The 26139-nt window shown below is 34.5% G+C and overlaps 1 protein-coding gene across 2 annotated transcripts in view; it reads left to right on the top strand.

Moving 5' to 3' along the window:
• The window catches only part of Dmd (dystrophin), a 1916788-nt gene that overhangs the window by 1308970 nt on the left and 581679 nt on the right, over window positions 1-26139 (top strand). For both annotated transcript variants that reach the window (XM_048336444.1, XM_048336436.1), the window contains one exon: window positions 22510-22627. In XM_048336444.1, the coding sequence (XP_048192401.1) occupies window positions 22510-22627 (118 nt within the window). The remainder of the gene's footprint in view (window positions 1-22509; window positions 22628-26139) is intronic.

Raw genomic sequence — 26139 nt, forward strand, 5'->3', positions numbered from 1 at the left:
AAGATCCAGAGGATGGGTGCTACAGGAGAGGATGCTGGGAGGAGTACCAATTCAATTATAGTCAGTATTCAAAGTTGGAAGGAGCTGATGGCTCAGAACAGATTTCCAAGAGCATTCAGTATGTAAACCAATATTATTCCTTTGTATTTTAACAACTTTTTCAAAATGGCTTATTTTTTTGTTTCTGTTTTCCTGTTTCTTGGTCCATTACATAAGTAATTGTCAAATTAGGAACTACAAAGGGAAACCACAGAACACCAATTCTTTTGTCATATTAAAAGGATTAGAAATGAATATACATAATCATTTTCTTTCACTATATATCAAGAAAAATATAACAGATTAAATAAACATGATAAAACAAGAATTTTCAGCACTGGTAAATAAGAAATATTTGGTCATTATCCTATTTCATTCATTTTTTCAATTTTTTTTCTTCATAAACTTTTTTAATGACATCTCCAAATATGACCTTGGTTTATTTTCACAATAACTAGGTACTGAAGTAGCACACTGTTGTTATCATTTGTCTACTTCATTTTCTCCTCACATACAGAGAAATATTCATATTTTGCTATCATTTCCCTACTTTTTCTCATTTTAATATAAACACATGCACTTTGTCTGAAGTCAGGTACTTAGAGCTTTGTGAAGCATGTTATCGATAAACTGCACTATTTCTATGAACCTCATTTTCATCTATAAAGCAAAGATAGCAAACTGTAGGTCATACTTTATATGTAAGAGTTTTAAAAGCATGTTTTCAGATTTTAGTAAATAACAAATTTCAACTCTATGCTAGCATTTGTTGTACATTCTGTAAGATTTCCCTGTGTTGGATATGCTAACCTGTACACTACATTTTTAACATTTTAATTTTGCTCTAATAGCAGCATTTTACATACATCAGAGTAAACAAACTCATTTTTAAAAACAAATATTAATTTTAGATAATTAAATAGGTTTGTATGGAGCTCCTCTTACTAATCATGGCAATTATTCTTGAGAGAAATGAGAGGTACTTGGAAAATGAATTAATTATGATGGCTATTTTTGAAAAATAAATAAATAAATCAAACTTTCAAATCAGAGACAGAATGAAAAGGGAGATTTTAATATGGCAATTCAAAGCCCCATGCCATCTGATGCTCCAAATTAAAAAGAGAAAATAGAGAAATGTGTTCTTCTCTAATTATTTCTAAGGGGTTCTAGAAAATGCTCTCTTAAAAATTCTTTTAGTAGGTTAGAACTTTTTAGTTGAATTGTAAAGAAAATTTTTATAGAATATGGTAAGAAGAGCACCTCAATTCCAAGAGGTTTTCATATAAGGGTCTGATCTATGACTAAGGTCAATGATAAGATGATTTTGAGAAACTCCATTGGCAGGTGTGTTTGACCCTTGTGAGATACACAGAGAGAAAGTCTATCTTATCTTCATTCTTACCAAAGTGTCTTTCCTAAAGTTCCAAGTACTTAGTAATGGTGAAATTACAGAAAAAATCATGAGATTATAGAAAGTCTTCCTCTTATATTATGGAGACTTTTTGAGAGAATCATTACAGAATTTAATTCCACATATTTAGTATTTGATTAAACATAATGTAACAAGTTGGTTTTCTTGGAAGTAGTCACTGAGATGAACATAAACATGCAGAGTATTTACTTGGGAATATTCTTAGAGTCAATAGGATGGGGTAGAGGGAGGAGGTGAACTCTGATGCAATCCCAGTAGATGTCATTCAGAGAGCTGTGAAGTGACAGTGGCCCTTCCAAAATAGTATGGGGTGGAAGAAGAAAACAAGACTTTTCCATGTCAAGTCACACCGTGAATAGGCTTTTACTGGGGTGGGGGCAGGGGAGGAAACATGAAGTGGAACAATGTAATTCTTCATCCATAGTAATTCACATAATTGAGGCTGCTATGCCCTGAGTGTTTAACCTACCAAGCTGATTATATCAGAAAGTATGGTCTGGAATGATCATTAATCTGTGAAGACTTTACCTTCATAAGTGGGATTACCCTTTCATAAAAGAGACTCTAGAAAGCTGCCTTTCCATTCTACCATGTGCAGATACAAAGAGAAATAGGCTCCTGCTGGACACTAAATATACTGGCATCTTGATCTTGAATTTCTCAGCCTCCAGAACCATGAACAATAAATTTTATTTCTGAATTGTCTACTATAAGGCATTTGGTTTTATCAACCTGAACAGACTAAGTTGGAGGCTGACAACTGAATGTTGTCTAATCATTAGAACTTCTAGAAACTAGGGAAATAAGCCCTGTATTTTTCAAGGGGAAGATGGGCAATATATCATAGATTCTTACAATAAATGGGCTCATGTAAATAGGGATGAATTGGAGAAAGTTAAATGTCCAAAATCCAGCTGGACACTAATGGCTCCTGCGTGTAATCTTAGCTACTCGGGAGGCTGAGATCTGAGGATTGTGATTCAAAGCCAGCCCAGGCAAGGAAGTCTTTGAGACTCTTTTCTCCAATAAACTACTCAGAAGCTAGAAATGGTGCTGTGGATCAAGTAATAGAGCACCAGCCTTGAGCTAAAGAGACTTAGAGACAGTACCCAGGCCTGAGTTCAAGTCCCACGACTGGCCAAAAAAAAAAGTTCAAAATCCAGAAAATGACTAAAATAAATTGTATATTACAAACCAATATCGATGGCATATTATTTTGTTGTGATATGTTTTACATACTTAAACACACATATGTCTTGTAAAAAGCCCATGTATGACTTTATGATTGTTGTTTCTGCTAATTTGCAGATTGACATTTTATATAATTTTGTATTGAATGTGTATATACATATACACACACACACATATATATGCAGTTGCTTTCTGTTTGTTTCTGATGCTGGCATTGGGTTTGCCCTCAGAGCCTTGTATTCTTACTGGGCTTTTTAGCTCATAGTTGACACTCCACCACTTGCGTCATCTTTCTACTTCCAGATATTTGAGTTCGTCTCAGACTTTCCTGCCTGAACTTGCTTCAGACCTTGCTTTTCAGATCTTAGCCTCAAGTAGCTAGGAATATAGACATGAGGTACCAGTGCCTGGCCATATATTGTTTCTTGATACATGATAATAATAACAAAAGAAACTTTTAAGTTTTCAACAGGAAAAAAATCCCATTATTGGACTCAGGGTTATCTGAGATTTTCCATTAAAGATATTGAATAGTGGAAACAATTATGAGTAAAAATAAAACATGTTTTTAAATGAAAATAAAGGCTTAAAACATAAGTTGTATACCAGCTACCACTCCACTATTTACATGTGTAGTGTTTAGATTTGGCTGCATTGCTTTAAACAATTTTTAGATAAAAAATGTTAGACCAAATAATATGCTTCTATAAAATTATTGGTGCTTCTGCTTACCATGTAATAATTCCTTTATGTACTAGGTAATGTGTTGTATACATTGTTTTTAATTGCTAAGTAGTGAATTGCAATATCTAATCCAGGTTTATTGGGAACCAACCACATGTACACACACACACACACATGTATTTTACATGCACAGTGTAAATGTGTTATTATGTTGAAACTTAAACATCGTTATTCTACATTTGGAATTAGGTTTAGTACATGTGTGAGGAATAAAAATTGTTTAGATGAAAATGTGTTTCCTTTCAATTGAGTAACCCTTGCCCAAAATATTTTCAGACCAAAAATGTGTCAGATTTCTCCATTTTTCATATTTTAGAAACTTGTACAAAATAGATTGAACAGCCCTAATAAAAATTTGAAATATGAAACTTTTTGAGCATGATGTCAGAACTCAAAAATGTTTCAGATTTCATATTGCTTCTCTGGATGTCTCTCTTCACAGATAGCTTGATAAGCAATAATAGGCAATATGAATCTTGAGCAGAAAGGCAACTAAGAACATGTCAAAGAGTTAAGATAAAAATGTCAGAAATAGCACATGCATAGCATACACAAGTTTCTAGTTTCAATCTCCAGCACCAAAAATAATATCAAGAATATCTTTTGGCAGTTCTGGTAAGTCACCAGAAAATAGGAAGACACAGTTTAACCCCAGCCTCATGTCTGAACTTCTGGTTTCATAAACTAACTTTTCCTAACTTCTTACATTCCTTGACTTTGTAATAATCTATGTGTGTGTCCTGTCTCTGCCATAAACATGAAAACACACATGCTACAAACATACAGAATATAAAACCAGACATGTATATGTGCATATGACATAAGACAATTATATATATATATACGTATATATATGCAAGCCTTTTGATAGCTTAACTAAATTAACAGGTCTGGTTATGGTTTGAACTATGAAAAAAAGTAATTACAGGTACATGAGTAGGTACCTCAAGACAAAAAACAAGGCAAGATTGTGAAATTATTCATGTGATATAAACAGTATAGAAAGACAGAAAAGTCTTTAAAGATCTGGTAATTAAATAACTAGACAATTGTAGCCATATGGGAATTGAAAAAAGACATTTAATGTTATATGCCAAGAAAAAAACTTGAATGTAATACTAAACAGAAGGAAGTGAAGATTATAAGCTACTAGCTGTTTTTATATTGGCTATACCTCCTTGCAGTATGGGTTATTTTAAAATTTGTATTCAATAGTACATACTGATTCTGTTTTGAAAGTAGAATATTAGATTATTTCTTGGGGGAGAAAAGGCAGAGCAAAATCTCAGATAGGAATGAATTATTCTCCATATCATCAGTATCAGTTATTGCCATCATACTCTGTGATAATTCACTTTGTAGAATATTCTAGAATCTAGAGGCATAATTTCCTTAACCTTAAAGAAGCCATCAGGTAACCAGAATCCTTGGATTCAGTGTGTATAGATGAAATGGTTTATACATTAAATCTTTTACAGCCTTCTAAAAGCACAGACATTATAGCTTACTAGATTTTCATTCCTGATTCTTACAAGGATGAGGCATGTCTCAAATATCTTAGCTCACAATATACCTTAAGTAGCACTAATCTTATAAGTATAAAACTCTCTTTAACATTAATTGTGCTCATTAGCATGGCCTCCAATATTGACTATAATAAAAGTAGTTAAAAATACTTTTAAGACCTGTCTCAACAGTGTAACCTTTCTGATTAAATTCTGACCCAATCCCCATATGAATTCCTGATTTTTAACAATCAGCTGCTCATAAATTGGAATATCACACAATGTCTATGCTAAAGTATGTTAAACAAAATTACAGACATCATAACATATTGGAACAAAATTAATAAATATGTGATATACTTCTTTCACTCTTGTTTATGTCCAACTATATAGGAATTTAAGTGATCCAAGAACAAAACAATACACAAAGCCCCTAAATCAAAAATTATTTATATATATTGCAATGAATCAACCATGTGATGCCAGTTCAATCATGAATAAAATGCTATTATATGAGAACATCTCCCAGTTTTGTGTTGGGGTAATGGAGCATGGGATTTACAAATTCTGCAATAACTGAGAGACTGAAAAGATGTAGCTTTCTCCACAACTTTGCTTAATGAAACCCTCAATTTGTGCTGTGCAAAGGGCTTATTGTTTTCTTCCCATGCAAATCACCTTAGTTTTTATCTCTTTATTTAATAGTCTGTAATTTGGGAATGATACTTTTATAAATTTTTGAAATGCTATAAAGTAGCAAAAAGAAAGTGTGAACAAAAATAGATTAAGCAAGTACCATGTCCTATAAATCAGGAATGTCTTTTCTCTCTCAATCTATTTCTATCTGTATTTTTTCCTGGCTCCTTGTATATCTATATTTTTCCATCACATCCCCACCTATAAGATGTACAGTTTATTTTCAATATAGCGTCTAGTGAGTACCACTGTTGTATTTGTTTACCTTTTGTTCTACCTTTTCTGTGCCTCCCTTACCCTCCCAAAGACAAACAAAATAACAAGATAAAAGGAAAAGAAAACAAAGTAACAGCAGCAACTTTAGAAAGTCTCATTTCCTTTCATTGAGTGCATTTCATAAATTATTATTTTATATGATCATATGCACATATTGAGCCTTTGACATCACTCCTATGCATATCCTAGTTTGGCCTCAATGTGTGACTGCTTAGACAACTATATAATTTATCATGCCCCGGTGTGTATATCCTATTCCTGGGCATTTATTCAATAGAACACAAACAATGCCATACTAAAACCACCAGCATAACTATAACTATAATTATATATATACATATATATAATACCATCTATCATTTTTACATACTAACAAGTTTGTATTTTTCTAAGCACTTTGAAAGGTATCATAGACTATTTTAACTCATACTAACTATAACATGCTAAAGAAAAACTAAAAGATTTCTTTACTCTGTTTTAGTTCCACTTACTGTTCTCCCTCTCCTATCCTTCCCAGTTTCTGGTGACCATCAGTTTCAGGTTTCTTGTGCTCTCTCTCTCTCTCTCTCTCTCTCTCTCTCTCTCTCTCTCTCTCTCTCTCTCTCTCTCTCTCTCTCCCCTTTTTATTTGCATACATTAAAACTAAGGAGTTTCATTGTGATATCTCTATACATTAATGTAATGTATTTTTATTGCCTTTACCTTCTCTAATACTCTTTCATATCAAACTTTTCTTTATTCTTTGTGCAGGTCTCAGGGCTTGAACTCAGGGCCTAGTGCTGCCCTTGAGCTTTCTTGTTCAAGGCTAGTGCTCTTATCACTTGAGCCATAGCTCCACTTCTAGCTCTTTTGGTGCTTAATTTGAGATAAGAGTCTCCTGAACGTTCCTTCCCAGGTTGGCTTCAAAATGTGATTCTCAGGTCTCAGCCTTCTGAATCACTAGGTTTATAAAACTGAGCTATAGGGCCTATCTATGTATCAGAAATATATTATTTTTCCTAGTCTGAAATTTAAAATTATAGACTTATTTTAAAAATCTCCCTAATATTTAAATGGCACCCATTATTTTTTATTATTTTTTTTAAAAATTTTTTGGCCAGTCCTGGGGCTTGGACTCAGGGCCTGAGCACTGTCCCTGGCTTCTTTTTGCTCAAGGCTAGCACTCTGCCACTTGAGCCACAGCGCCACTTCTGGCCGTTTTCTGTATATGTGGTGCTGGGGAATTGAACCCAGACAAGCACTCTTGCCACTAGGCCATACCCCCAGCCCTGGCACCCATTTTTAATTGTTGAATTTTCTTTCATTTTGTTTTCAATTTATGTAGAAAAGAGTATACAATAAAAGAGAAGGATTGGTGGTGTCTCTTTTACTCACAGTCCTTATGACAATTCATTTTCTAAAATTTACCATTTAGAAATATTTCATAGTCTTCTGATTTCTCAAAAAAGAAAATAAATATTTCATAGGCTTCTTTCTTGCACTTACTTTGTTTGTCTACAAGTTTGTATTTCTTCAGTTCAGAGCAAATATCTACCCCCATTCTAAAGGTCATTTATGGGAAAATGAAGGAGAGTACCATCTATTCAAACAACTGCATAGTAATTATATATCAGTTATCATTGTTCATTAGTTCTCTGCTTCAAGATTGAGGAGCCCCCCCCCACCAAACATTATTACAGAACCTACTGATTCATTCATATCCTTAGGCTAAATTTGCCACCCACTAGGTTCCTGTTGTTTTGTGTATGGAAGTGAAAAGATTTAATTAGATATTGTTAAAAAGACACAGAGGCTAACTCTCAATTTCCATACTGGCTCTTCCCTCTCCTCTGCACCACCTCCTTTCCTTGAGGAGAAAATTGCCCTCTCCATGGTAACAATAAAAAGGGAAGAAAAAAAAACCCTTTCCAATTTTCAGTAGTTAACACAAAGCAAATAAGGCAAAAAGCAGATAAATTTAAAAATGAAGAAAAGAGGTAGACGACAGCTGAAGCTGAGAAGAAGAAAGTTGAATGAGAAAGGTGAGCTAAGGGGAAGGTTGTTTGACTGTATCCTCACAAAGTCTTGCTCATTCCTTTCCTGTAGCCCATCATTCCTACAAAGATGAGGATCTTGACTATTTCTTTATATCTTCACCTCCTTTTACCTTGTGACGTGTGGAAACTTTTACAACCTCTGCATGCCTTATTTTCTTATCTTACAAGATAGACAAAGAGTATATACCCCACATAGTCACTGTAAATTAATATATAAAGTACTTGGATTAATATGTGGCACATAGGAAAAGCACAATAACTGGTTACTTTTACAATTGTCATGTGTTTTGGGCTGGAACTGGAATTGTAAGGCAATGAAGTGTCTGAAATTTTCTTGAGAAAGTAAAGTAAAATTTGGGTAATTTCTAGTAAACATAATATTTAAGTGGGAATATTATATTTAAGTGGGAATACAGATAGATACTATTATTAAAAGAGTACAAGATGGAAACTGTGGATGTCACTCAGTGGTAGAGTAATTACTAGCATACACAAGGCCCTGGATTTGACCTCCACAAAGTGGACATACACATCTCACACACACACACACACACACACACACACACACACACACGGAGGCACAAGACTTTAAAGTGGATATTTATTAAACCTGTATAATAAGTTGCATTTTTATAATGCTAGTCTTAACTCACAATCTTCCATTTTATGCTTACTGATATACAAATATTTAATATTCTTAAGTACATATGGACTGTGGGTTCCCTCTGTGGCTATTTGTGGATAGTGGCATCCTTTTTGTGAACAAGAAGCATGGAATTAGATTTTTACTTCCCATCTACTTCATTTTGTACTTTGCATTGGAGCACCTACTCTGGTCACTATCATAGGGAAAAATTCCCTTAAAAGTAATGTAGATCATTAGAGAGGCACATAAGAGAGGCAGAAAGAAAGAAAGAGGGATTTAGTATTGAATACTGGAACTAACCCATAGTAGTGAGTGATTAATTGACTGTGATCATTGTTTTTGCTCTGCCTAGCATCATGCCTTTAATGTGCACAAAGCAACAGAGAATAGGCAAATTTTGCTCACCTCTTATCCATAAAAGAGAAAAGTAAATAAAGAGTTGTTACCACAACAATTCTGCAAGGATTACTGCTTATCGTTAAATTCCTTAAAATTTATTAAAATTAGTGTTAATAATGAGGACACTTCCCAATAAAACAGCAAAGTAAACATAATACAATCCTGTAACGTAAATAGCTTGATTAGGTATGCAGTATTACAAAAACCATTAAAGAACTGATTATATTTGCTCTTGGAGCAAATCTAGAAGCTCACAGTTTAGAAGCTGCCCAGATTTTCCTATCAAGTACCACATAAAGTTTCCATATTCCTCAGAATCACTTTTCATTTGAGCCATGTGTTAGCTTGGCATGATGCCAATAAGGCAGTTCTCCCAGCCGGGCTCCACTCATGCTACAGTGCAAGTGTATGATTTACTGACAGAGTGTGCTAATGTAGAACCATTTTTATAGGATCGGGACTAGTAAGGTTTAGGGAATTCCATGTATATCAGATATTCTCCCAATAGAGTATGCCCTCTCTTTTAGAAGCTGTCACATTGCAAGTTCCAACTAAGCTAGTCTTTTGTGCTCCTACAGGGAAATATACTTTATTGTAATTTTTACATCTGACAATAACAGTCTGTTCTTTGTTTACTGGAGAGCTTTTATGTCATAAAATGGTATTTTTCAACAGAGAAGCAGAATCACTGTTTTATTATAGAGACTTTCCTCTTACAACAGCAAAAACAAAGAGCTCATCTCTTAAGCTCCTGATCAATGTCTAACACCTTCTACCCCCAGCAACACTTCAGGGAAAGTGTATTAACACTCTATAATAGCAACTCCACTCACCTACCAAGAAATGATCTTCACAAATGATTTACAGCTAAACCAGGCCTTAAACACATAGTACCCAATCAAAGACAAATTTTTATCTTTTCTCCAGTCATACCATTTCTGAGAAAAAAAAGAAATTGTTGATCTCTGAAACAACTACTGTGGAAATGTACAAAGTATGTTCTTAATTTTGAGGAGTGATACCAGATTGTTAAGTTTTGTCTTATAATATCTAAGTGGTATACATAATAACATTATGCCATTATGATGTGAAAGTATGATGTGTTTGTTCATACCTCATTTCTCCATTTGGATAGTGACTCTGCTGTAGTAGAACACACAAGCTTATACATATATGCACAGACATTCTTGTTTTACATTTATACAACTAAAAGAGATTTAAAAACTACTAAAATATCACTCCCTAGCATAAACACATGGTTGTTGATTAGTTAGTAGCACCCAAAATTTGAAACCAGAAAGTTGAGACCTCATAGACTAAACATTTTATACATAGTGTATTCCTTATTTGCAATTATGATAGAGAAACCTGGACTAGCTATATATCACTAATTTCTACCCAAAGTACTTGAATTATTATAGGTAAATTTATTATGTTAATTTCCCCAAGATTGGTTGATATAAATGTAATTATCCTCATTTTACAGATGAATAAACTGAGCCTGATTCTATCCCTATAGTTGCAAAATGAATTGAACAGCTGTGCCAATTATTTTGATAACTCAGATCCTTATATCCACCATTTGAAAATAAGAAAAGCAGATTAGAGGGTTTGAATTATTCTGATTAGCAGTGTACCTGAATGTAATAGCCCCAAGATAATCACTCATTTCTTCACTTCACTTGCTATATACAGATAGTGTCACAAAACTGAAACATATACTGCTCTGCCTCAGTTCAGTGATGGCTGCAGTTGTCAGGGAATACTAAGGTCCTTGTCTCAGTATCCAAATAAGTGACATCTCTAAAATGTTCTAAAAACATGAAAAGGCCAAATACATTTTTAACATAACCTTTTGTCTGCTCTGCCTTTTGATTTGTGAAGGGATTAGTACAACCTTTTCTGTATGACTTTCCTAAAAAGGGGAGGGATTCATATCTGAATCTTCGTCTCCTACAGAAAAAATATCATAGGACTATTATTGTGATAGATATAAAAGGGCACTGAAAAGTTACATTCACAAAATGAGACATCATAACATTATATTGATAATTCTTATCACCACTGACAATTATCTTGGGGGTTATATTTCCAAAGAAACCTCAATTTCCTGTCATACTCTGAAAGAGTCTGTTTATCCTTTAGATCATGAATTGAAGAATATAGAATATTCTGAATGTTTACTTTTCTCTACACTGATACTACAGGCCCTCATGACACCCATCCATTTTAATATATTATTTATTACAAATGAGTTCAGCACAATTGTTTCCTAATTTCCAGAGATGGTTTTTACTAGCAATAGATTTACACTTATTTTTACTTTGATGGAATGAAATTATTTTATCCTTAAATAAAATGATGAATGGCATTAGATCAAAAATATTTTGCAAGTTTTCACAACAGATTTAATCAAAGGGAATAAATAATTTTTCTCGCGTTAATGAAATTCAATTTTCCAGTTCTCCTTTGGGAAAGAAGTTGGATAGGGTGGTATGAGGTTACTATTTCTGAAATGCTACTGTTACTGTAATATCCCTCTGTTCTAAATCCTCCAATTGTTCCCCACTCCTTCAACATGATGTCTTTACTGGGCTTACTATTATTTAGAAACCTTCGCGTTCTACCCTGTCTCCCAGCCAAACTTGATCACAGTCATCTAAATTATATTCACTATTAAGCTGCCCTTCCCTCTTTCCCAACAACTCTGGTATCTTCTGGTCTCCACACTTCAGGTGAAGCTCATTCCTTGTTCTAGATTTCCTTCTCATCAATGAATTATTATCAATCATATTCATCCTTCAAGTTATAGTTCAGATTCTTCTTTTTCTATAGCAGTTTCCCTGAACAAGATCAAATTAAAATAGTATTCTTCAGCAAACCATTATTATAAAATCTGTGGTCTATAGACTGATTTTATCATTTATACTTCACGTTCTGTTATTGAGTAACTGAATAGATCAGTAAATTATCTTTCCAACTACATTGCAGGTTCATTGACTTCAGTAGAGATGCTCTTTTATGTCACCCACTTTCATATAATTGAATAGGCACATTCTTCACTATAGTGTATTGTGTATAGAATTCTGTTAATACCCATTTCTTTTCCATACTTGACCAATGACTATTACCTATTGAGTTCGAGACTCATTTATTTGGGATTTTTACAAACTTCGTATATTATTTTCAATGTACAAAATCAGGAATGTTCTGTGACAGGCAAAATATCATAAATATTGCTCTTAGATCATCACACTTTGCCACTCATAACAGAATTTATTCTATATTTTATATTAATTGGGTTTACTTATGATTCAGTTTGAATTATAGATTGCTCTGAATAGATAAGATAATTTGTCTTGATAAATTGAACATATAAACATTTAAAAATGTAGCTATTCGGGGCTGGGGATATAGCCTAGTGGCAAGAGTGCCTGCCTCGGATACACGAGGCCCTAGGTTCGATTCCCCAGCACCACATATAGAGAAAATGGCCAGAAGCGGCGCTGTGGCTCAAGTGGCAGAGTTGCTAGCCTTGAGCGGGAAGAAGCCAGGGACAGTGCTCAGGCCCTGAGTCCAAGGCCCAGGACTGGCCAAAAAAAAAAAAAAATGTAGCTATTCAAGATAGAATAAGAAATAAGCACTGATGGGGGGGAGCAAGAATAATCCAAAAATGTGTGTATTATTAAATACTTTCACCTTCCCCTTTAACATTTGTGTAAGGGGAAAATATGTAGTTTGTTATTGGGTCATAATTTCAAGAGCCCATAAATATGGTGCACATGGCAAAAATCGGTGTTAAGATGTTCCCAATTATCCTTTGTAAGTGTGCTAAATTTACAGAACAATAGAGTTTTAAGAAATGCGAATAATATAGAGTAACTAAAAGATCTAATATTGAATAGCTAAATTTATCAGCCTCCTTTGTATCAGTTTAGAAATGTACTTGATATTATTATCAACATATTGTAGCCTAAAATTCTTCAGTCTTCTTGTTTTTGAAGTTGTACTTATGATAATATATTTAGACCCAATTTGGATCTCATTAGTTACTGGCTTGTGTAATAGAAATTTTTTTTAAAAAATTTGCATGGTAAAGAGTTTTATGAAATGGCAAACTAATATCTTCAGTTTCCTACATACTATACTTTGAAGGGACCATCTTAGTCTTTTTTCCAAAAGCAAAATGATTTTTTTAATGACACACTCATAGTTGATTAGTTTGGCATTAAACCTCTACAAGGTGAGCATCAATTTGGGAAGCTTATAATATGATTTAAGCCCCTCAGTAGATTAGCAAATACCAAAAGTATCATTAGAGAGGAACAGAAATAAATTACACAGACTGCCATATTGTATTTTTGAGCTTGAAAAGTTCATAATAACTTCTTGAATAACTGTGACATTTTTCATTTTCAGTTGCCCAAATATCAGTAGTTTTGGAATACTCCTAAATACTGAATAAAACAAGGACAAGTGTTATAGTAACTTCCACACCTATGTAGTTATAATTATCTGTTCTTGCATTACTACTTCTGGTATTGTGTCTAGCCATTTAATCAACACTCTTTATTACAGGTACCTATTTACTATTTCTAGGAACTGACAAATAATAAAAGTAGGTATTCCAGCCAGAAAGAATATATATATATATATATATATATATATATATGTTATTTATTTATTTTTTGGCCAGTCCTGGGCCTTGGACTCAGGGCCTGAGCACTGTCCCTGGCTTCTTCCCGCTCAAGGCTAGCACTCTGCCACCTGAGCCACAGCGCCCCTTCTGGCCCTTTTCCATATATGTGGTGCTGGGGAATCGAACCGAGAGGTTCATGTGTAGGAGGCAAGCGCTCCTGCCACTAGGCCATATTCCCAGCCCCCAGAAAGAATATTTTGTACAAAGGCACAGAATTACGAAAAAGATGCTTCAATAGCTTTGATTTTTCCAGTATTCACGTCTTCATAGCTGTCCTTGTGAGAAGATGTAAGAATTTGATCTGATTTTCAAAAAGTCAACCATACAACAGTTATGTGCCAATTAAAAATAAATCAAAACTAGCTATAAACTGCTGCTACTGTGCCTACATTTATCTCCCACAATTTTGCAATAGTCCTTAGACACCAACAAGCAGATTTGAAAATTCATTTTTTACACCTTAGCTCATACTTAAAAAAAGAACATTATAATTCATTGCCTCTCCAAACTTTCCATGATTTAGATATAGTACCATCCCTTTTAAAGTCTTCCCTTAGAATCTCCAAATGTGCTCATTTTCTTAAATGTTTCCTTTTAGGAATGTTGTTAACATTCACTTTGGGATTCCAGTAAATACATTCTCAGACCCATCCTCTCACTTTTGTTTCTAATCTTGGAAGCTGGTCAGTTTAGGCAGCAATAGTGGGCTTGTCTTGAATGCCAAATTCCACCCAATGGCAGATACCAAACGATCAGCATGTGAGAGAAGCATGAATCAATAGATGGCCAGATCCCTCAGCACAAATTCCTGTTAAAAACGTATCTCTGTGCAGGTGGTTTTATTATTCCACTAGCTACACCCTCTCCTTAACTTCTCAGGTATTGGAAAGAAAAGGCTAGGTATTCCAGATTGAGTGAGAGTTTTGTTTCTTACAAGAAATCTGACTAATTCTGTGCATAAACTTTTCCTTGAAGCCAGAAGAAATTCACACACACACACACACACACACACACACACACACACACACTGCATACTCTGAAAACTTGGGCAAATGTACTTTTTGCTATATCTCCCAAGCTTAATGGGAGTTATATAGAAAGGGTTTCCTTTGTTGTTGTTGTTGTTTTTCCTTCTTCTTTATGGTCAAAGTGAAGTACAGAGGGGTTAGTTTCACATGTAAGGCAACTTGTTACCACCTCCCTCATTTTTCCCCATCTCTCTCCTCCCCTGTCCCCCCCCCACCCCGGCTTTTAGATCTTTAGCCCATTTGTTGAGGGGGCTGTTAGTTCTTTGATTATTTGTTTTGGAGGATTTTAACTTTCTGAATTCTGCATATATTTTAGATATGAGGCCTTTGTCCGTTGTATGGCCAGTAAAGATCTTCTCCCAATCTGTGGGCTTTCTGTTTATCTTTCAAACTATGTCCTTTGCCCTGCAGAAGCTCTGGAGTTTGATGCAGTCCCATTTGTCCATCCTTTCTTAGATTTGTTGCATTTCTGGGCCTTTATTAAGGAAGTTTTATCCTGTGCCAAGGAATCTCCAAGAGTTTCTCCTATTCCTTCTTTCAGTGTTTTCAGGGTATCTGATTTTATTTCGAGGTCTTTGATCCATCTGGAATTGATTTCGGTGCAGGGTGATAAATAGGGATCTAGCTTTAGTTTGTTAGAGGTGTTGACCCAGTTTTGCCAGCACCATTTGTTGAAGATGCTACCTTCTTCGATCCTACTTTTTTAGCTCCTTTGTCAAAGGTTCGGTATTCTTAGGTCTGTGGGTTCATGTCTGGGTCTTCAGTTCTGTTCCATTGGTCTTCAGGCCTGTTCCGGTTACTATAGCTTTGTAATATAGTTTTAAGTTTGGTATTGATATTCCTCTGGCACTGTTCTCTCTACGAAGGATTGCTTTGGCTATTTGGGGTCATTTATTGTTCCATATGAATTTCTGGATTGCTTCCACTATGTCATTGAAGAACGGTGTTGGGATATTGATGGGTATTGCATTGAATTTGTAGATAGCTTTTGACAATATTGCCATTTTCACAGTGTTAATTCTCCCAATCCAGGAGTATGGGAGGTTTTACCATTTCTTAATTTCTGCCTTAATTTCCTTTTTCAGATTTTTAAAGTTCTCATCATAGAGAACTTTCACTTCTTTGGTTAAGGTTATTCCTAAGTATTTTATGTTCTTTGAGGTTATTGCAAAAGGTGTTGCTTTTCTGATTTCAGCCTTGCTTTTCAGGTTGTTGACATATATAAAAGCCAGTGATTTTTTTTTAATTATCAAACTGGTGTACAGAGAGGTTACAGTTTCATACGTTAGGCATTGGATACATTTCTTGTACTGTTTGTTACCTTGTCCCTCATACCCCCCATCCCTCCCCCCCTCCCTTCCCCCCCCTCGGAGGTGTTCAGTTCACTTACACCAAACAGTTTTGCAAGTATTGCTTTTGTAGTTGTTTCTCTTTTTTTACCCTGTGTCTCTCAAATTTGGTATTCCCTTTGAATTTCCTACTTCCAATACCAGTAAACACGGTTTCCAATATACTCAGATAAGATTACAAAGATAGTGTAGGTACAACCACAGGAATGTGATACAAGAACATCATCAATAATAGACGCTACAGATACACATAGGACGTTGAAAGTAGTTACAACTGTGATATAACAATTGTTTCCATAACATGGAGTTCATTTCACTTAGTATCATCTTATGTGTTCATAAGGGTATAGCTATTGGGCCTTGTGATGCTCTGCTATGACTTGCCTAAACCTGCACTAAGGGAGACCATAGAGTCCATGTTTCTTTGGGTCTAAAAGCCAGTGATTTTCTATGTCTTGCTTTGAGGTCCTAGAGTTCTTGGAGTTACATGTGTCAAATAGAACCCCACTATTATCATTGTTCTGACCTTAAGTGATCTTATTTTCCTCTGAATATGATTTTGGCTTATTACAGATATGGCCATGTCAATTAAAAAAAATAAAACAGAGCAATTGTTTCTGTAGTGGCAATAGGATTTGAAGTTGGGACCATAGGCTTCCAGGGGAAGCACTCTATCACTTGAGCCAATAGTAGTGTTGTAGTACAGGCTAGTCTGGGAAAAAATGTGACACCTTAGTTGAAAAATAACAAAAGCAAAAAAGGCAGTGTTAGCTTAACTGGTAGTCCATATGCCTTGCAAGAATGAGGTTCTGAGTTCAAATCCCAGTATTGCTAAAATGAAAAGACTAGATAGTGTATTTGAATTTTACAATATCAAGACATAGGTCAAATGAGGAATGAAACTAGTATTCACTAATCGAGAATTACGCACCCAGCTGGTTGGATTTGAAGAGCTGATGTGAGGCTTTGTGTCTAGAAAAGCAAAGAAAATATGTTAAGGCCTGAAATTACATGTATATTTAAGGATAAAAGGGAAAGGTTTTAAAATAAACAACTTTATTTGTCGGTCATGGGGTTTGAACTCTGGGCCTGGATGCTGTCCATGAGCTCTTCAGCTGAAGGCTAGCACTCTATCACTTGAGCCACAGCACCACTTTTGACTTTCTGGTGGTTAATTGGAGTCTTGCAGACTTTCTTGCCCAGGCTGACTTGGAACTGTGATCCTCAGAGCTCAGCCTCTTGAGTAGCTAGGATTATAAGCATGAGCCACTGGTGCCCAGTTAAAGAGAGGGAGAGACAATTGGGTGGAAATATCCCAGTGTGTTGTTCAGTCTTAAGAAAAGTTTAACAAAGTATTTTTTCAGTGTCATTGAGCCAATCAACCAAAGGACCTTTTGTTTCCAAATAAAAATCTATGATATCCCCACTGCATTCAGACACTGATGAGAAATTTGTGGGAACTTTAGCTTGGTGCAATGCAGTGATGGATTTTGCCATGAAACATCTGGGGTCCTCAGTCAGGTTCCAGTAGCTAAAGGCCTCATGTTCCATTGGTCACCACAGTAGTTACCAGCAGTGGATATCTCAAACTGCTTTGTACAATTTAGATAGAAAAGAGCTGAAGATCATTTAACCCAGATTTATCTACGAGATCTCTCCCCACATAAGCTCTATAATTTGGTGGATATCTTGGCCATATGCTTCATAGCTCTCTATTCTTCTCCTTAATATGATACCTTAGTTTATTGTAATTGCTTGTACAAAATGTGTATTACTTAATTTTCTTTTTGAGGAAAAGGATGATTTGCCCCCTTCATTGCTGCATTCCCTTTGCCTTGTTCAACAACTAACATAATAATACTAAAAATATTTGCTGAAATTCAAATTAGAGTGGATAATACCTGTTTTCTGTTCTTCTAAACTATCAATTGCAAGAAGGTCAAAGAAAGACAAATAATTCTTTAAGATTAAATAAGAACGAAGAGGCGTGACAACTAAATGCAATGGCTGAGCTTCAACCAGGAAATGAAAATGAAGCTATAAAGGCCACTAATGGGGTAGCGGTCATACTCAGAATAAAGTATGTGAATGAGATTGTTGTACTAAAGCCATGTTAAATTTCCTGAGTTTGAAATGGATGTGAGGTTATGTAAGAGAATGTCGTTGCTCTTAAGAAATATATAGTGAAGTATTTGAAGATAAATGGGAATGATTAACTCATGGGCAAATTATCCTCAAATGGTTCAAAAATCTACATATGCAAAATATTACATATGTTGCTATTATAGATAATGCACAGAGAATGATAAATTAGTAAATATAGCAAAATGTTAATAGCTACTACATCCAAGAGGAGTGTACAAGGGCGTTCTTTGAACATGCTTGCCAATCTTCTGCAAGTTCGAAATCATATAAAACTAAAATGTTCTTTAATAGAATTATTTCCTTATGGAATTAAGGACAAAATGATAACAAAAGAACAAAAGGCAAGTATGAAGTTAGCAGTGAAGGGGCTAGAACACTCAGAGAAGTAGAGAAGATATGTCAAGGAGGAAAATAAGCTGATTTACAATACAAGTGAGAGATGAGAAAGTGAAGGATAATAAAGCCAGTTTACATGGAAAAGCAGTTCAATACAAGATGAGAAGCCAGAATGAAGGTGAGGCAGTTGAAAGGTAAACACATAATTAGCATCCTCACAGGTAAAACCCTTTCAGTTGCTAGAAAGGCTACAATTTAGTACCTACCAGAATTAAATGCTTATTATCTTCCATACAAAGCAAGATTTTGTAAACTATTTTACCTGTCAGTCTTTAGTGGTATGTTTAAAATTAAAGAACATCCTACAGTATTATTTAAATTCCCTGAAAAGAGCAGCAAGTGACAATTATTTCTGTTTGAAGACAGTTGTTTGCTATAGAAAAAATATAATAAATATAACAAATATGGTTAAAGTCTTTTCTTAGACATGTAAATAATAAATATTTAACTCAACAAAAGTTTTCTCTTTGAGTACTATTTAGGTGTAATTCAATTTTAACAAATATAATAATAAATCATACATTTTTCTAAGAACCAAAAATGACGTACTTATATGTGGTTTCACTATTTAACTCCCTTTTTCATAGGATTGCTATATATAAAACCACTTCCCTCAACCCTGGGGGGATTTAGTAGGATTAAAGACTTTTGATTTACTTTGTATTTGAAGATTCTTTTTTTCCCCCTCCATCTTTGCTCAGCTAGTGGAATCCATGATGAATTCTCATCTCCAAGGGGTAAGCTGTTTCTTAGTAAAATTCAGTAGCTGGCTTAGGACACCTTAGACATAGTGTTGTTTCCTTCCTTTTCCTGTGTTTTGTTTATTCCAGAATAATAGAATCTGTGTAGATATCATCAACTATCATGTTTAGATACTATGAAGCATGTATGACCTGTAGTTTGTTCACATTGTTTGTATATTAATATCTGGGTTCATATCAGAGAAATAAATAAGCCTTTATCTTTCTACTTGTTTAGTTTGAATGAAATTAGGAAGGTGAATTTGAACAATAGGATAGAGCAATGTGCTTGAGAGTACCATTTGGTATGTGCTGCAGAATTTGGAGTAAAAATCTATATCTAAGAATTTCTCTGACCTCTGAGTATTCTATAGAAGAGAGAAGGTTATTACACTTAAGAAGTTATAGAAGTCAGAAGCTGTCAAGTAAATTATAATATCAGATAAAAAAAGATACCAAATAAAAACGGAAAACAGTGTTACATATGCTGTGTTAAGTTCCTTAGCAAGAAATTCCTTCAGTTACTGTTTTTAAATCTCAATACAAAGAAAAATACTGAGTTACATGCCATCTTCAAAGCCTTTATTTACGGAGAGGGCAGGAAAGGAGAGAATTCTAATGTGTTATCTTAAGAAACCATTAACTGAAGAGTATACTAGTGTCTGATAACTTTTATAGCAAAATATTCTACAACTTGTTTTTTTAGGGAATGTTTGTATATCTTGACCAATGAATGGGATAAAGAGTTGCAATTTGGTTTAGTAGTACCTTAGAAATGCATGGTAATATTGCATTTTGAAACTTCTTGGATTTTAAAGGCGGCTACTTCAAAGAATGTCATTAATAATCTTCTCAGGTGCTTACAAAGCATGTATCTGTCAGCAGAATTAGAGAATCACCCAACTAAAGAACAGCTTTCACAATACCATGAGACCTATTTTGTTCATTAGAGGGGAAAATGGCTTGTTTTCAGTCTAAATTGACATGCTTGCTAATTTCAGCAGTAAAAGCTGTTCATTGTGGTCAGGTTTAATTTAAGAGTCCAGGAAGGGATAAAGTTGAGCTACTTTTACAACATACTTTTCAAATGAACTTTGAAATTTGAAAAGAAGAGAAAAAGTACACCAAATACAGAGCCATATATCTAAAAGTAAAAAAGTCAAGAACAGTTGGGCAGTTTCAAGGTGAACCATTATTAAATAACCTAATATAAAAATTTAAATACCCTAATAAAATAATGTTTAACAAAATGTCCGAGTATGAAAAGGTATAGATTCATTTCTAAATGAATTTCTAAATTAACCATTCCAAATACATTTGTTCATAGCTAAATCCATGGCCCCTACAACCATACCTAGCATTTGAAAAAGTATTTATTAATGAGCATAGGTCAGTAAATAAATGGATGAATTTATGTAGTTTTCTAGGCCTATATATTTAAAGTTCTTTATAAAATTTGAGATTGAGATTTTTCTTTATGTAAGGTTTCTGTGTAACTCTGTTTATTTAGGAGTATGTCTTATCAAATGTATTCAAATATTTCACAGTAAGCAGTTCCCAGAGCAACTTTTCAGTTTTCTGTGTCACAGATGACCAAAGTTTGACATTCTAACTCTGAAAAATATCTTATTTCATAAAATCTGTCTGCTATTGTATGGCTTCTACTTTAAGATTTCTTCAGTACTCTCTAACTTACTTATGCTACTTACTTCAAAAGCTGTCTTTGGCAATTTGTTCCATAATTCAAACACCCTTTTGTGTAAAGAAACCATAAAAGTTAGAAACCTGAAAATTGGATTTTTCTTCTGAGCAATCCCAGCTTACAAATGTGGAAAATTTGTTAAATGTTAGTCCCTCCATTTTTTAGATACAGAGAGAGAGTTTGAGGGGGGAAGAAAGTGAGAGAGAAATGCTCTAAATAAATGTACAGTGTTTGGGCATGTGTTTCTCATTATTTCTATATTACCAATAACAATTGAACTTAAATCACAAAGGCTATCTCTCTACTTCTTCGCAAAAGAAACACCACCAAATGATTCCAACATGGCTTTTGCAAAACTAAAAGAAATCATAAGAAAACCACCATAGGCCAAAGGGGCCCTTGTATATCAGTTTCATTTTTATCCTCCACCATATTTCAGATTTTCACTTTCATTAGCCATATGTGTTATTAAAAAGAGCATCTTATTTAAAATCAGACAAAACATATAGTTTGGTTATTAATGTAGTTACATTGAGAATAAAAATAAGAAAAGGTATGTAAACCAACTGCTATTGAAGAGAATGGAGGCTTTAAGTATTAATGTCTAGACTGATTTTCCCCAAACATGCCTAATCATAGAAGTTAAGTGGAAAGTATATTAAAAATGTACATATTCAAGCCTGGTGCTGTTAGCTCATACCTGTAATCCTAGCTACTCAGGAGGCTGAGATCCGGGATTGCAGTTCAAAGCCAGCCCAAGCAGGGAAGTTCCTGAGACTTATCTTTAATTAATCACAGAAAAAGCCAAAAATGCTGTGCTGTGGTTCAAGTGGTAGAGTACTAGCCTTAAGCAAAAGGAATGCAGGGACAGCACCCAGGTATACAGTAGTTCAAGACCCAGGACCAGAAAAACATGTAGATTTCCAACTTTTTTTCCTAATTCATTAGTACTGAGATGAGCAAAGTTTAGTGATTTCAATGGATAAGTATCTTTGGGGAAAGACTGATTTAACTTACTTATTTCAGCTATCCATTTATGTGTAAGGAATGTCAGGTACTAAGAAGGTAAATGAATCTTTGACTCACGTATGTGCTGTTTTCACTTCTAATATAAACATAGACATTAATTTCACAGTATCTAGCATGATATTATAAGCATAAATAACTTTTAAATACATTGCCATATTTCAGAAGTACATTTCTTATATGTTGGTTTAAGTAAACCAAGGTGCTCTGAAATGTCTCCATCTAACATCTTCAGTAGTGAAAGAAATCAAGATTTCCACTTGAAATATTTTTTGGTGTCTAAGAATGAAACATATTTCTTGTTCAATTATTTTCTGTAAAGCCTTACATAGTAGAGATTTATATCTGGTAACATTTTTTTTATTTCTGGAAATGTTTTGGCTGTTTTGAAAATTGCACTTTACCTTGTATAACATAAAAAGAGAACTACAAAATTAAATGGTATTTGTTCTTTCAGGCAACACTGCAGGATTTGGAACAGAGGCGCCCTCAGTTGGAAGAACTCATTACTGCTGCTCAGAATTTGAAAAACAAAACAAGCAATCAAGAGGCCAGAACAATTATTACTGACCGAAGTAAGTCTTTTAACATGCATGGAAAACTCAAATAAAAATGGAAGAAATATCTGATTACAACTTATATTAATACTCAAACACCAAATATACAGAAATAGTCTGAAATAATTGTAGAAGATACCTGTTACACTGAATAAGATTTTTACTCTATAATGTCATCTTTCAATAAGTGAATAATTACACAGAAACATTTTTCAGTAGAAAGAGTTAAATGGTTTCAAAGTAATCATTGTATGGCAGATACGAAGCATAGTAAGACAGAACATTTCCTCCTGGGTTGTCATCTATCTGGGTTGGCATCCATGAAGATACCAGACTCTCCTCATAATCTTGGTTGTTGGTCCAAACATGTAATTGCTACTATGACCACCTTTCACTTGTCATTATTATCATCATCTTCTTCCTGTTCTTATCCTTCCTTCCTTCCTCCCTCTTTCCTTCCCTCCCTTCCTCCCTCCCTTCCTCTCTCCCCTTCCCCTCTCTCCCTCTCTCTCTCCCTTCCTTCCTTCCTTCCTCTCTTCTTCCTCTTCCTCCTCCTCCTTTTTCTTCTTCCTCCTCCTCTTCATTAGTCTCCTTCTTCTTCTTTCCTTTTTTCTTTCCTCTCCTTTTCCTCCTTCATTTTCTCCTTCTTTTTCATGTGTGTACTGGTCCTGGGGCTTAAACTCAGAGCCTCTCCCTCTTGCATGCCTTTTCCATTCAAGACTGACACTCTACCACTTGAGCCATAACTATATGTCCAGCCTTTTAATTCCATCTCTAATGACTCTTGTTGATCTGGGCGTCTCTGCTACTTTGATGCCCTCATTGTGTAATATCAAACATTGTATCATACTGGTGTGATAGGAAAAATTATGCTGTCCTAGACATTGGACAACTACACAGAGTGATTCGAAATGACTGGTCTCAGTAGTTATGTCTAGCATCTGAAGAGAATGGAGAAATATGTACAGAAAACTACTCTCTGCCCACATTTCTTTACACTTGTCTCAGGAGTGAGGCCCAGGTCCTCTTCTATCAGCATTCAACTCCCTAGAGTTGTTCCCTTCCCTCTAGTGCACACACTGGCACTAAATTTTCTTACTTTAACTATATTGCCTCCACATTTATCTTCTCACAACCAGAAGAATTTATTTTCTACTACAGGATTGCAAAAAAGAAAAAGAAACAGAGAGAGAGAGAGAGAGAGAGAGAGAGAGAGAAACTTCTTTTAATCATCTTTGTTTACCTTCTAAATTGTTTGCCTTAGATGAAGCCAAGGCTTTAACACTTAAAAAAAAAACCATGAATCACATAAACCTTCAAAATATACATTCTGCTATTTAAACTCACCCCTAAGAGAAAAAAAAGTACAGGATATCTGGATGCGAATATGTTGGGAGAGGGCAAAGTGAAGCCAGAATAAAGTGTTAGTGTCTGAAAAGTTCTTTGGCACCTTACAACAACTAGCCCATAAGAGAGAGGGGGAAAGTATTTACTCAGTGTGTGATTCACTCAGTAGGAAGCTGAGTTCTCAATTCATAGGTAAGTGATCCTTTTCTTTGAAAAACATATGAAAATTGGGAAACTTTCTTTTGTAGTGTACTGCGATTTGAACTCAGGGCCTCACACTTGCTAGGCTGGGACATCATACTGCATTGGTTTTCTTCATGATGTAGAAAATACTTGAACAATCAGAGAGCAATTTCATATTTCTCTACTAATATTCAATGATTTAAATAATTATATTTTTCTAATTTTTAGCCCTTTGCTCTATGAATATTTGCAGCATAATGGAAGGATTATAATACAAATAGTCTAAAGTGGCATTTTCTTAAAAGGTATTAAAATATGTCATGTTGCTTTTTATAAGTATATGCCAAAATATTGGCTCCACTATTCCTGGGGTCTCTAATACTGAACTAGGACAATTCTGACAGGATATGTTTAAACAATGTCATTTGTAGCCCTGCTATATTTCAGTTCATCTGTCCATTTGAAATCTATGAAATGAGATGAAAATTCAATACTCAAAGTTTCAGTAGTCTTCAAGTGGAATTTCTCTTTGTGTAGATTTAGCTTTGAGGGAAAGGGCCAAAATAAAATACATGCTCACAGAATCATATCTCTTCTGTTTAGTGATTTTGATCTTCATTTTTTACTGCCCCAAAGCATCTACAGATATTAAAAAGGAATCAACTAAGTAAATAAAAGTATAATACTGTACTGAAACAATTGGCTCCTTGGTAAATCCCAGTTCATAACTTTGAATAGTTTGGGAAATTACACATTGTTATTACATTCAGTCAAGAGAAAAACCTAGCAAAAAGCCCTTCCTTTCTACTAGTAATAAACCTCAAATAATTGCGTCTGCAAAATAGCAATATGTTTTACAGTACAGAACTATTGTCGTGACAGCTGTTATTTTGCACAATTATATTGATCAAAACCATGTTGTAATAATCTAGGTAGGAGAATAAGATTTGTTCTAAGAGAACTCCAATGAAATTCTCCTTCAGTTCTGATGCTCAAATTGCGCCCTTTTCTTTAGCCTTTCTGCATTTGTCAACCATTCAAGTAACTTTTTCCTTGGGCAAAAGGACAGAATCAGAGTACAAAATGCAAATAAAATGACAATTTAAATTTGCTTCCTTAGAGGTGTCTAAATTATGCAAAACTCTAATTCATGTCTATTAAGAGTACAAAGCATAATTCCTTCTATAACAGTGAGAAGATATAGAAAAATTTGCTTTGTTTTTTATTGTGTTTAATTCACAAATAGTATTGGCAAATATGGGTCCTCTATATTTTTATTTGGGAAACTTGGTTCTTTGACTTTTTTCCTCCATATCCCCCATCAATGCCATTTGAAAGACCTATAACAATAGAGCATATAGGTTTTGAGGGGTCAGCTGCCTGGAGTGGCCACTTAGCTTTGTGATCTTGAACAAATGACTGATCTTAGTAAACTTCTGCTCTCAGTTTCCTCTTCCATAAAATAGGATTTGTTATTTCTACCTCAAGGGTTAAGAAAATTAGATGAGCTAACACATGTAGAGCACTTCACTAGACCCATAGTAAAAGTTCAATGAATGTTAGTTCTTGCTATTTCAAGAACTAACATTTCATTGCTTTGAATGCCTATTAAGAAAGGATTTAATGAGATTTTGGTCGCTATTTGATTATTTCACTTCTGCAAATAAAAAAGAGAAGAGATTCACGAGTCAAAAGGAGATTATTGCTTTGGAAAAGATGGACTAAGATATATAAATTATGGTTGAAAATACTTTGGAAAGACTATTTTGGTGAGCAATTTGTTTCAATAGTTTTGATATCCAATATTTCTAAATATTTTGACTCTACCATTTACATAGGAAGTAGATAGGACTATCCCAGTTTTAGAGCTCCAAGAACATAAATTTTAATGTCTAAGTAATGAGTAAAGACTTGACTCCCTCCATAAATGATAGTAAGGTTTGAGACATATGAAACAGAAAGAAAGCTGGAAGACATATTTATTTGAGAACTTAAACTAT

The sequence above is a fragment of the Perognathus longimembris genome, chromosome 28, assembly GCF_023159225.1.
Source record: "Perognathus longimembris pacificus isolate PPM17 chromosome 28, ASM2315922v1, whole genome shotgun sequence".
NCBI lineage: Eukaryota > Metazoa > Chordata > Mammalia > Rodentia > Heteromyidae > Perognathus > Perognathus longimembris.